General features: G+C 36.6%; 1 protein-coding gene across 4 annotated transcripts in view; it reads right to left on the bottom strand.

Moving 5' to 3' along the window:
• The window catches only part of RBM27 (RNA binding motif protein 27), a 59698-nt gene that overhangs the window by 36119 nt on the left and 9363 nt on the right, over positions 1–14216 (bottom strand). For 2 of the 4 annotated variants that reach the window (XM_018050195.1, XM_018050193.1), the window contains exons 2-7: positions 13571–13689; positions 9903–10027; positions 5340–5431; positions 4475–4668; positions 3285–3545; positions 1514–1801 (exon numbers count right to left, since the gene is read on the bottom strand). In XM_018050195.1, coding sequence (XP_017905684.1) covers positions 1514–1801; positions 3285–3545; positions 4475–4668; positions 5340–5431; positions 9903–10027; positions 13571–13689 — 1079 coding nt within the window. Of the gene's footprint in view, positions 1–1513; positions 1802–3284; positions 3549–4474; positions 4669–5339; positions 5432–9902; positions 10028–13570; positions 13690–14216 lie in introns of all 4 variants that reach the window. The other 2 variants (XM_018050194.1, XM_018050192.1) reach the window with 1 other exon arrangement.

Consider the following 14216-nt stretch of genomic DNA (forward strand, 5'->3'; position numbering starts at 1 on the left):
TGGCATCACGGACTCGATGGACGTGAGTTTGAGTAAGCTCCAGGAGCTGGTGATGGACAGGGAAGCCTGGTGTACTGCAGTCCGTGGGATCACAAAGAGTCGGACATGACTGAGCAACTGAACTGAACTGACACGTGTAAAATGACTGCTGCAGAATTTTCTCAGTTATATTTTAAAAATTCAGTCTTATTTCTGTTTTAGCTCAACTAGCAACTTTTTTGAAATGACCATTTTTAAATATTTCTCCTAATTTTGGTGAATTTGATAACAGCATATTGACCCTTTTTTTTTTTTTTTGAAGTCTTTTATCAGTAAAGAGATTCATACCGAAGTACATACTGGTGAAATGCTCTGATATCTGAAAAATACTTCAGGAAAAAAAAGTAAAAAAAATTGTGTGGGGCAGGCAAGAAGAATAAATGAGACAAAAATAGCTGAATATTAACCACTGAATTTAGATGATGAAACATGGTATATTATTATTCTACATCTGTGTGTATTCAAAAGTTTTCATAAAGGGGAAGAGAAATTGGATGAAGGCAGTCAAAGGACACAAACTTCCAATTATAAGATAAATAAGTACTAGGGATATAATGTACAACATGATAAATATAATTAACACTGCTCAATGTTATATATGAAAATTGTTAACAGAGTAAATCCTAAGAGTTCTCATCATCAGAAAAATAAAATTTATTTTTACTATTTCTTTAATTTTATACCTATATGAGATGATGATCACTAAACTTACCATGATAATTACTTCATGATGTATACAAATCAAATCAGTATGCTGTACACCTTAAACTATACAGTGCTGTATGTATATAGATTAATATAACTGGAAGAAGAAAACCAAGAAAAGTTCCATAATAAAATGTTTTAAAGAGTATTTCAATATTCTCTAAGAGATTTTCTTTAAAGATGCTGCTCCTAAGTTGCTTCAGTCGTATCCGACTCTGTGTGACCCCACAGCTGGCAGCCCACCAGGCCCCGCTGTCCCTGGGATTCTCCAGGCAGGAATACTGGAGTGGGTTGCCATTTCCTTCTCCAATGCATGCATGCATGCTAAGTCGCTTCAGTCGTGTCTGACTCTGTGCGACCCTATGGACAGCAGCCCTCCAGGCTCCTCTGTCCACAGGATTCTCTAGGCAAGAATACTGGAGTGGGTTGCCATTTCCTTCTCCCCTTTAAAAATGGAACTTTCACTAAACTACTGGCATACTTTTTTTTTTCTGACCTCTTCAAAACACTGGCTTTCTATCAACAAGGAAGATTTTGACACCAGGTCAATATAGGTTAGGGCACTACTAATAAAACTTACACTTGGAGGTACTATAAATGATGCAATATGACACTGGGTAGAAAAAAGGGAAGAACATCTTTTATGGGAATATATTCCAAATTTTATTAATAATTTATTTTTCAAATTCTTAAAATCTAGTGTCAAGTTACATGAAAGGGATGGATTCCTCTAAATATTCTTCACTAAAGAAACTATATATATACTTACTTGGTATGGGAAGCACAACAGAAGGTGGAGGCTGGCCATGTCCTTGGGGAACAGGAAGTCTCATGCTGTGGCCAGGGCCTGGGCCAGGGCCTGGGCCTGGGCCTGGGCCTGGGCCAGGGCCAGGGCCTGGCATTGGAGGCATTAACATTCCAGGAGGTGGTGGAGGAGGAAGCCCAGGAGGAGGTGGAGGGAAAGGAATCATGCTTGGTAGAGCAACTTCATCAACAACCAGAGGATCATTTCCATGATCAAACTGACAAAGGTCACCAAGTACACAAAATCCTCTTTCTGTAAGAATCAAAGATAAATTTCATTATGATCTACACAGAGTTCAGCAAACAAACAATTCCCTGAAACATCCATCAATCTGATTTATGGAATGCTTTTTCTGCAAGGAATTTAAAGCCTTCTTAGTGTTACTCTGTTACCATTGCATATTCCTGAGGTAGGAATAGGTGTAGTCTCTACTTGCCATACTGTGACACTATGCTTTACTGAGACAGCAAATAATCAGGTCAAAAGCAGGCTACCAACCACTATCAGATTAACTCATTTGCTACTGAGTTTTCATAATAAAAATTCAGATATTTTAAATAACTTAACAAAGGTAGAGAGAATAAGGAACGTGAATTAGATGACCTACTTTCAACTATCTACTTTCATCATATTATTTTAAAGCAACCATTTTTGCTATAAGTTGAAACTTTAAATTATTCAACTGAGTATTATGTTCCAGGTTATTCACTGCAGAATTGTAACAGCAAAATCTCTGAAACATCCCAAAAGTGTCATCAGTAAGTTTAAACACATTTTTGTACATAGAGGATACAAAGAAGTATTAAAAAAAAAATACTGAAGAAGCTCTTTATAGTTACTATATTTACATAGGATGACTGCCAGGAAATAATGTTAAGTGAAAGAGAAACAAAATGCATAGTATGAAAGAAGTATAAATAGTATAAAGTACAATAACATTCATGTTAAAAAGAAGGTGGGGGAGAATATGTTTTTATGTACACATGCATAGAGTAAGTGGAAAGATACATAAGAAACTGACAGCATAAAATTGGCTTTGAGAAGATCTTTGGGGCTGGGAGACCAGGGTGAGGGTGAGTTAATGCCTGAATCATGTGATTCTATTCCCTACTTAAAAATAAATAAAAAGCAAAAATATATACATTCTCTATTTAAAGAAAAAATGTTATGATGTCTAGCCATTTGCTATAAATAATACAGGCCTGGGAGCTGTAGAAGTATACATGAAAATAAGACTGCCTATGAGTTGACAACTGTTGATATGAGGTCACAGATACACTAGGATTAATTATATTACCTTGTGAATTTTTGTGAATATTTAAAATATTCCCATAATAAAAAATTAAAATAAATGCACACATAACACCGATCCATTCATTCAAATGGAAAGTTAGCAAGTTAAAACTGTAAGTAGATTATACATGCTTAACAAATCCCCAGGGTCAAACAGCACACAAAAAAATGACAATTCCTAATGTCTACCAAATTTTGCAGTGTAATTACAGTGTCGGAAGTAAAGAGGAAAACAAAACATAAATTAAAGGGTCAAATCTGAACACTATGTTAACAAGAGCCAAACTATTACATCCAACAAGTAAAGAAGCATATGCCAAGAGAGATTCTCCTCCTCACTCATCCCTTTTAATAACATCCAGACTGTAATGAAATGGTATGCACTACTAGCAACATTTACTTTACTAGTACTCTGGGGTACAATATAAAAGAGAATTTTTACCATCATAATCTCTGCATCGCCTCTTTGGTGGTGGGTTTCGACCAAAAGAATTGGAAGAGCTATGATTATTATAGTAATTAGACCAACTCTCCGTTGTGTTTTCAGAGTGGTGCGCAGGTGCGATCACAGTAACAGTGCTGGGAATAGACTGTGCCCCCGAGGAATACTGCTCAGAAGAGTTTGGAGCTGGTGCAGACACAGGCACATAGGAGCTCTCCAAGTCATTCCTTTCACTCTTAAACTTCGATCTTTCTCTATGTTCTGCTTTGGAGACAAAATAAAGACAAGAAACAAGTAAGACCAGACTTCTATGGTGTTAAACTATATTTATTTTCTCACAGAAAAGGCAAGATGAGAATACTGAAGTAAACTTACTGAGCTGTCCATATCTTAAAATGCTCTCATTATTACTATAGTCTAAAACCAGGAAAATCAACAATGTGATGGATCTTCACCAGTAACTTGTATAAAATCATCTTTTATAACATCAACATCAATACATAATGAAGAAAGATCAGTTTCTCTACTGACTTAGTAAGAATGCTAAGAACTGACTTTCAAATTGATATCCTGGGATATCAGATGTTGGGATCTCAGTAATCTACTGCCATTTTTTTCTTTTTAAATACTCTAGCCAACCTTAGAGCAAATCAATTATTTTCAGGCAGGGGGTGGGGGTGTGGGTATGGAAAGAGGCAACCCTCTCCCACCAGTAATAGTTTTGTTGATTAAAGGACATGTGTTTCAATTATACAAAATGACTTAAATTTAGATATGTCCTATGATACATGAACAAATGGCTTCTTTTTCTTCAAACTCCTTTGACTCCACCCTGAGAATAGAGCCCTGATTTTGTAACAAAAATCAAGTTTTTGTGACACAATTACAGCTTTTACATTGCTCAGACATATTAAAGGTTGTTTGTTGGTGATCAGTCCCTAAGTCATGTCTGACTCTTTGTGACCCCATGGACTGACTGCAGCATGCCAGGCTTGCCTGTCCTTCACTATATCCCGGAGTTTGCTTAGATTCATATCCATTAAGTCAGTGATGCTATCCAACCATTTCATCCTCTGCCGCCCCCTTCTCCTGTTGCCTTCAATGTTTCCATCAAAGTGATGTTCTGACACCCCTGTGATACAAGAAGACAAGCAACTGTAGAGTTTTAGGGGGAAGCCACTTGGACTCACCAACACTCCTATTTGGATCCCGGTCTTTGCTGCGCCCCCGGCTTCGACTCCGACTTCGACTCAGGCCTCGGCTCTTACTCCGGCTCTTACTCCTGCCTCTTCTCCAATCATACTTCTCACGGTACAGTTCATTCCGCTCATAGTACCGGTCATAGTCTCTCCACTTGCCATCTTCTCTTTTCTTCTCCCGTGTCCTGTAATATACAGATATGAAAGCCATAGATACACTACAGAAACCAGGACAGAAAACAAATCTGGAGTATGAATTATCCTCTGTGATTCATCAAAATTCGTAACTTCTAAGCTTTTCCAGAGAGCCGTAAAACCACTGTGTAATTCCTCTAATCCATTACATAAAAAGAAAAAGCATTCTCTTCAAGTATACTGGGTGGGGAGAAATGAAAAAAAGAGGTGAATCCAAAGCATAGGGAGAGGGGTAAAAGGAAAAACATATTTAAAACTAGAAAAGACAAAAAGCTCAAAACAAAGAGTTCCTAAACAAAAACTAATTTTTTGATGGTAGGCTGACGAATCAACATATAAATTGCACTACTTGTAATACAAAATGCTATGGACAATTTTAATACTGAGCACCCCTAACCAAATGGAACATTTCATTAATATTCTCTAAGGAGACTGCTCCCACCCCTGAGCTCCTGGGGAAAGCAGATAATGATTATTGTTTATAAAAGGAAGAGAAAGTATGACAAAGACAAAAAACACAGGGAATGGAAAAAAAAAATTACTTCTCTAATCATTTTACAATGAGAGGAGTAGAGCATATGTCAAAAATCCTGCTAATGTCCTTATAAGGTAACTGAAAAGAGAGTTATCAATATTTTCCTAATTAAAGATAAACACAAACCTTCGTTCACTAGATTCTGAACGAGTCTTCTGGGGACTAGGGTATTTCTTTTTTCTGCCATCTCGTTCTTCCTCTGCTGGCTCCTGAAACACCTACATGGAAATATTCGTTAGAAATAAGAACAGTTCTTCCATAAATTATAAAACACATCCACTTGATAAATCCTTCTGGCCACAAGAGAGGGCATAAATATACTTAAATATTAAAGTCAAATCAAAAAAAAAAAAAAAAAAAGTCAAATCACATCCCCCAAAGTTGGTCAACAGGAAAAACTAAAAAAAGATGTTGAAATTACTTTGACAGCAATATGTCAAATTTTAAATATCACCCTAATAGCAGTGTAGGAGGAAAACATTAATTCATTCTTTAAAATGTAACAGTAAAAATAACAAATCTCTACTTCTAAGTATCATACAGTAAAATGGTTTGTGTGTTTTCCTAATTATAAAATATATTCACAATATAATTCATTTGAGGAGAACTTTAGATTTCATAGACAAAGTTTAAGGAACAAATGGTTAACCACTGCTATAAATCTAAGTATTTCATGTGAATTATGGAAAAATGGTATCAGAATTATTGGAAATGTTAAGGCTTCTTTTAAAACTTAAAGTCAAGATTGACCAGAAATACAGAACTAGTGATTCTATTAAAGTTTTTTAAACACAAGTTAATCTCAGAACAAATACATGGCACTTCCCTGGTGGTCCAGCAGTAAAGAATCCACCTGCCAATGCAGGGGACATGGGTTCAATCTCTGGTCTGGGAAGATCCCACATGCCTCAGGGCAACTAAGCCCATGCACCACAACTACTGAGCCCAGGTACCTAGAGCCTGTGTTCCACAACAAGAAAAGCCATCTCAATGGGACACCCGCATACCACAATTAGAGAGCAGCCCCTGCAACTAGACAAAGCCTACACGAGCAACGGAGACCCAGCACAGCCAAAAATAAATAAGTTAAAATATATATATATGGCCTTTACTAGAGAGAAATTAAGACAAATGAAGACATCTGGAAGAGCTAAACAAATGCTCATCTAATGAGAGGCTCGTTTAAAAATACACAAATCAGGAAATGAGTGAATGGAACAGAAGATAACAGTTTAGTAAAATCCAGGCAACATAAAATGGCAGCCACAATATGACAACCATATGTTGCTGACAAAAACATTCTACAATTCTTAAACTATACTTAAAAATCACTCTCTCTACCAATTCACAGGAAATACAGAGGATACAATCAGCAAAATCCAGAGTCAAAAACTCCAGTTTCTGGAGCAAATGACTCAGTTTTTTGCTGAGCAAAAATGACTTGCTCAGCAAATGACTGAGTTTCTTCAGTCATGAAGAAACTGTTTCTTCAACAAAATAAAATTTAAGGGAAAAGGGGTGATGAAAAGAAAAGAAATATATAGGTAAGTAGGAAGCGGGGGGTTAAAAGATATAAAGAGACTTAAAAGATATCAACTTGGAGAACTTTATCCTTCTTTTTGCTTTTATATATTCTATTTTTTTAATGGACATCTATTAATTCACTCCTTAATTTTTCCTAATTTTAGGGAAGTAATTTTCTAAACTATTAATTAGTTTTTCTAATGGGAAAACCTATTCTTCAAAACTTAAAGGACCCAAAATAATAAAAACATACAGCCAAACAAAAACCTGTGCATGAATGTTCATAGCAGTATTATTTATGATAGATAAAAGTATTAACTATTTGCTTATTAATACAAATATCCATCAAGTGATGACTGGATAAAGAAAATGTGATATATTCATAAAACAGAATATTATTCAGCCATGAAAAATAAAAGAAGTCCTGATACATGTTACAATGTGGAGGAACCTTTTAAGTGTTATGCTAAGCAGAAGAAGCCAGCCACAGAAGATTACATACTGCGTACTTCCATTTATATGAAATGTCCAGAATAAGCAAATTTAATGAGACTGAAAATAGTAGCATATTGCCTAGGGTGAGGACTGGGACTGGAAGCACCTGGAAGTAATGGCTTAATGAGCATGAACTTTCTTTTTTAGATGCTGAAAATGTTCTAAAATGGATTATGGAGATGGTTATACAATTCTGAATACAATGAAAATTATCACATTTATATATTTTAAATAGGTGAATTGTAAAGTTGGTGAATTACATATCAACAAGCTGTTTAAAAAAGTCAAAACGGCATGCACAATATGAATGAATCTTATGTAAAAATAAGCTAAGGAAGCTAGACAAAAGAGTATAAGACTTTTACATCCAGGTAGCATCCAGTAGGTTAAGGAAGCTAAATTACTTGTTCCCATGGGTATGGAAATCATACAAAGATCAAGAAATCCAAAGCAATATGGGTGAAATCTTATTCAGCATCCTGCGGTACATTGCCAAACATGATTTTTAATCTCAAGTATATTTAAGTTGAAAATAAATGAGTGCCTCCTTGTTATATAAATAAAATGCTTGATTTGTACAGATTTTTTTTAAAAGTCTGTATGATTCTTATTACATAAACTGAAAAAAACAAGAATACACTGTATCCCTGGTAGCTCAGACAGTAAAGTGTCTTCCTACAATGCAGGAGACCTGGGTTCAATCCCTAAGTCAAGAAGATCCCCTGGAGAAGGAAATGGCATGGCAACCCACTCCAGTATTCATGCCTGGAAAATCCCATGGACCGAGGAGCCTGGTGGGCTACAATCCATGGGGTGGAGAAGAGTCGGACACGCCTGAGCAACTTCACTTCTTCACACTGTATTAGAGATGAGTAGCAGTAACCTTGGCATGAGGGAGGTGAGAGGGAATACGTAAGAAGGAATTAAAAAAAAAAAAAAAAAAGACACTTCAGCCAACTTGATTATTTAGATCTTGACTCAAACAAATGGGGAAAAAAAATGGACATTATCAACAATTGGATATCTGATATTAAGGAGTTATTGTTACTTTTATATACGAGAATATTTGGAGGCTTTAAAAATATAACCTTTTAGAGATACCTATTAAGTATTTATGAGGATGGCAAGTGGCTGAAGGTACAAAAAAGACAACTTCCTCCCTTTAATGTTATCTAACAATTACTATAAACTATTATATTTACACACTATTCTACAAGCTATTATTTGTCAGTAATAACAATGAGGTTATGTATAAAAGCTAAGAAAATGGAAAAAATGCCAGACATTTGGGGTAGTATACATAGAAGCTGATATCTATTTTCCATAATTTTCAAAATTAGGATTTACTGCAAAGATACAAAATGAAACAGTGTAACAATTTGGTTTTTTTTAACTGTTTTTTCAAAACTCAAGATAATGTAATTTTCTTCATTCAAACGAGCTATCTTTCAGACAGACACTTTCAATCCACTGACCCTCAATGACTCTAAAAAAGGACACATGTTGCAAAAATTTTAACTTATTATACAAAGATGTAACCTATACCTTTTTAAAAAAAATTTCCCTGACCAGGGATTAAACCAATGCTCTCAGCAATGAAAGCACAGAGCCCTAAGTGCTGCACGCTACATGCTTGGCTGCTCAGTTGTGTCCAACTCTGCGACCCCATGGACTGGAGCCTGGTCTGGAGCCCACCAGGCTCCTCTATCCATGGGACTTTCCAGGCAAGAATACTAACGTGGGGTACAATTTCCTTCTCCAGGGGATTCTTCCTGACCCAGGGATCTAACCTGCATCTTCTTCCACGTCTCCTGCATTGTAGGCCGGTTTTTTACCAACTGAGCCATCGGAGAAGCCCTAACGTAAAAGCATTAGTCGCTCGGTCCTGACCGACTCTTTGCGACTCCATGGACTTTAACACACCAGGCTCCTCTATCCATGGAATTCTCCAGGTAAGAATACTGGAGTGGGTTGCCATTCTCTTCTCCAGGGAATCTTCCCAACCCAGGGATCAAACCTGGGTCTCCTGCATTGCAGGCAGATTCTTTACTATCGGAGCCATCAGGGAAGTCCAAGGGCATGTTGCCTTCCCATCAGGGAAATAAACCCTGGGCTCCCACATGACAGGTGGGGATACTCACCACTATACTAACAAGGACCACCAGAATTCCCTAACCTATAACTTAAACCAAAAATTATACATTATCCAGTATAGAAGAAAAGTTTCTTTGTATTTCCATTACCTGAAAAAACATACTGGGAGCCCATTCTTTTTTTTTAACTGATGTGTAATTGATTTACAATGTTGTGCTAATTACTGCTGTACAGCAAAGTGATTCAGTTACATACATATATATATACACATACACACACACATACTTTATATTGTTTTCCATTATGGTTTATCATCATAGGATATTGAATATAGTTCCTTGTGCTGTACAGCAGGACTATGTTTTTTATCCATTCTGTATATAAAAGTTTACATCTGCGAACCTCAAACTCCCACTCCACTTCTTCCCCAGTCCTTTCCCCCTGTGCAACCCATCAGTCCTTTCTCTATGTCCAATTAAAAGAGAATAATTTTTACAGAGGTCAAGTACCAACTGAGGATGATATTGGTAATAAGACCTAAGAAGTCCCTGCAAGCAAAAGAAAACTTTACATTACCTCTTCTTTAATTTCTTCTTTTTCTTGGACTGGTGGTTTTGGCTCAGGCTTAACTGGTTCCAAAGGAGGAAGGTAGTTCTTAGTATACAGACTTTCAAATAGCTTATCCACAAAACCTGAAGTTTCTAAGGAAAAAATATAATATGTAAGTGTTACACAAAGGGAAATGAGGAATAACTAGTAGATAACCAAATGTTTGACAACACACTCTATTGGCAAAGTTGAGGAAAGTGGGACATCTCATTCACAGCTGGTGGAACTAAAAATGAGTCTAACCCTTATGGGACAGAATCCCACTTCTGGGGTTTAAAACCCTTTAAAGATACTTGCACATGCACGAAATGATTTATATGCAAGATTGCCTGTTTGAGTATGTAAAAGACTGGCTACAACCCAAATTTCCATGAATAAGAGACTAAATCATATGACAATCAAACAATAACACACAGCGCCTATAAAAAGAGTAAGTAAGAATGTTCAAACTACCGCACAATTGCACTCATTTCACACGCTAGTAAAGTAATGCTCAAAATTCTCCAAGCCAGGCTTCAGCAATACGTGAACTGTGAACTCCCTGACATTCAAGCTGGTTTTAGAAAAGGCAGAGGAACCAGAGATCAAATTGCCAACATCTGCTGGATCATCAAAAAAGCAAGAGAGTTCCAGAAAAACATCTATTTCTGCTTTATTGACTATGCCAACGCCTTTGACTGTATGGATCACAATAAACTGTGGAAAATTCTGAAAGAGATGGGAATACCAGACCACCTAACCTGCCTCTTTAGAAATCTGTATGCAGGTCAGGAAGCAACAGTTAGAACTGGACATGGAACAACAGACTGCTTCCAAATAAGAAAAGGAGTACGTCAAAGCTGTATATTGTCACCCTGCTTATTTAACTTATATGCAGAGTACATCATGAGAAATGCTGGACTGGAAGAAACACAAGCTGGAATCAAGATTGCCAGGAGAAATATCAATCACCTCAGATATGCAGATGACACCACCCTTATGGCAGAAAGTGAAGAGGAGCTAAAAAGCCTCTTGATGAAAGTGAAAGAGGAGAGCGAAAAAGTTGGCCTAAAGCTCAACATTCAGAAAACAAAGATCATGGCATCTGGTCCCATCACTTCATGGGAAATAGATGGGGAAACAGTGGAAACAGTGTCAGACTGTTTTTTTGGGCTCCAAAATCACTGCAGATGGTGACTGCAGCCATGAAATTAAAAGATGCTTCCTCCTTGGAAGGAAAGTTATGAGCAGCCTAGATAGCGTATTCAAAAGCAGAGATATTACTTTGCCGACTACGGTCCGTCTGGTCAAGGCTATGGTTTTTCCATTGGTCATGTATGGATGTGAGAGTTGGACTGTGAAGAAGGCTGAGTGCCAAAGAATTGATGCTTTTGAACTGTGGTGTTGGAGAAGACTCTTGAGAGTCCCTTGGACTGCAAGGAGATCCAACCAGTCCATTCTGAAGGAGATCAACCCTGGGATTTCTTTGGAAGGAATGATGCTAAAGCTGAAGCTCCAGTACTTTGGCCATCTCATGACAAGAGTTGACTCATTGGAAAAAACTCTGATGCTGGGAGGGGTTGGGAGCAGGAGGAGAAGGGAACGATCGAGGATGAGATGGCTGGATGGCATCACGGACTTGATGGACGTGAGTCTGAGTGACTCCGGGAGATGGTGCTGAACAGGGAGGCCTGGCGTGCTGCAATTCATGGGGTCGCAAAGAGTCGGACACGACTGAGCGACTGAACTGAACTGAACTGATATTATCAACACCCCAAGATATAAAATTAAATATTGTATCCATATATGTTTGCATTAAAGAAAACTCTGAAAGGACACAAAAATGACAAGGTAATGCACTGGGGGTGGGAAGAGATCAGATGAGGTGAGAGAGACTTTCATGATATACCTTTACATTGTTAGATTAACTAAATTGCCTACTCAAATATTTAAAATATTTTTAAATTAGTTGAAAAATAAATTTTGACATGAGAACGGTAGGAAAACATCATTTTATGTTTTAAGTAAAACATGAAAAAGGCTGCTCTATTTTGTTAACTTTTTCAGACTCTTTAATGGAGAGAACCAGAGGAAGTTATTAAAAATTAAATGTCAAGATATTTATATTATGTTATTTAAACCAAATTTAAGTCACTTCCATGGGTCCTATCCCTCAGGAAGAGCTAAAGAGGATATTAAAATAAAATACAGATTCTGCTTACACTGCAACTGTTACACATTTTATACAAATAACTATTTCTAAAATGTCTAATTTTTTCTTCAGAAAAGCATCTTTTCATAAACTTTTTAGGTTATTAATTTGTGCAGTAAGCATTTCCATGATTATAAAATGGTAAGCTCTTCTTACACATAACTTTAAGACAAATTAATCAGACCATTTGAAAGACTTTATGATCAGAAGACTGTTTTCACATGCCTCTGTATTTCTAAAGCACTTTTTAAAACATGTATTACTTTTGTAATTTAAAAGATACACACATTATGACTATCTTTAGTTAAAACTAAGCAATATTACTTAATAACATTTAGAAAATATTCATCTGTACTGAAAGAATTCTATATTAATTTTGTATAAAAAGCCTTAAAAACGCACAAAAAATATATAATTCTTTGTTTCAGACTGAGAAGCCATATGACTATCTTCTCTTTTTCAGAAGATACTTGAGCTAAAGGATCCTTTCTCATTACTAACAACTGTCTCAACTAGTAAATATAAAATATCCACATTCCTGTTTGTCCACTCAGCAATATTTATTGAGCACCTTCTATACGTCAAGTCCGTAGGTTTCGACTCTCCAATTTTAACAAAGGAAAAGACATACAGGAGGTGGAGAGAGACACACACAGATAAACAGGCAGAGTAACATATAACATGACAGAAAGTAACAAATGTCATGAAAAAATAATAAAGCAAAAATGGGAAGAGGAGAGAGTGACCTATACTGTATGTAGGATGTTTAGGGGAAACCACCCTGAGAAGACGACATTTGAGAAGAGGCCAGAAACCATGAGAAATCGTGTTTCAAGCGAGGGTAAAACTGTGTTCAAAAGCCCTCAGCTGTGAACATGTTTGCCATGCTGAACAAAACAGCAAGGTGGTCCATGTGGCTAGAATGGAACAAATGGCAGGGAGTGGTAGGAGATGAGGTCAGAGAAGCAGCAGGGAGGCCCCCAGGAAGCTCCGCAGACTAGGAACAAGATTTTGCTGAGATGAGGAGTTAAGACACACAGAGAAGAGGCGCATGCCCATTTCTTCTTGCATATCAAGAAGCCCCAGTCAAGAAGGAGAAGAACAGTTACCTTCATTGTCTTAACAAACAGTAAGAATAAGCACCTTCATTATCTTTAAAATTGTTACTCTTTAACCATTAACTTAGGCTCTACCACAAGCTCCAAGGATTCATTCACTTAAAAAGTACTTGAATTACCACTGCCTCAATATTGGAGAGGAGCAGAATAGGAAAGGGAAAAAAATTTTGCCGAATACACGAGAAATAATTAAACATGAATAGGTATATTCAAGTATTTAAACAACTCTGACCAATTTCTTTCCTTTCAAGCTTCAAGATTTTATTAGGAAGTTTTAAATTTAAAATCTCTATTTAAATACTTGGTTGAAGGCCTATAATAATTACCTTTTTGTAAAAATACGTCAAGTTGATCGGCACAAAAGGCTTTCAATTCTTTCTCAGGTTTGTCCTTCTTGACCAGTGCTACAACATAGTTGGCTAAGGCTGAAGGGTCAGCATCACATCTAGTTAGACAAAGAGAAAACAAGTATTTTTAAACATTTTTTTTCAAATACTGATGTCATTAAAGAAACCACCCCTATTTTGGAAGGCTTCAAGTAAAAAACTTTATTTTAAAAAATGACTGCAAACACAGGCAACTATCGTTAACAAAGAGCATATTTATATATATATTACAGTTGAGTTTTTCTTTTCCTGCTTATTTTTATAAAATAATGTGCCTCCTATTTTCAATGTTCCAATTATACTCAGAACTTTGGACTGAATCTACATTTATTTACTCTCAATGGTAACAGGGAAAGGGTGGCAATGGACTCTTAAGGTGCAGCTTGACTCCCAGGCTGTAGAAGGGCTATAGATCTGCTCAGGAACTCTGTTCTGAGTGATCAATGAAGAAGCAGGGTAACTGATGGGACAGCTTTTCCATTCTCTGTAACGCCAAGCACCAACATCTAAAAATGGCAATTTCTACCTCTAATCTCTTCAGTGAATATCTTAAGGATCATTTTAAGACAAAAAGTAAGAACACAAA

Source organism: Capra hircus, chromosome 7 (genome assembly GCF_001704415.2).
Source record: "Capra hircus breed San Clemente chromosome 7, ASM170441v1, whole genome shotgun sequence".
Classification (NCBI taxonomy): domain Eukaryota; kingdom Metazoa; phylum Chordata; class Mammalia; order Artiodactyla; family Bovidae; genus Capra; species Capra hircus.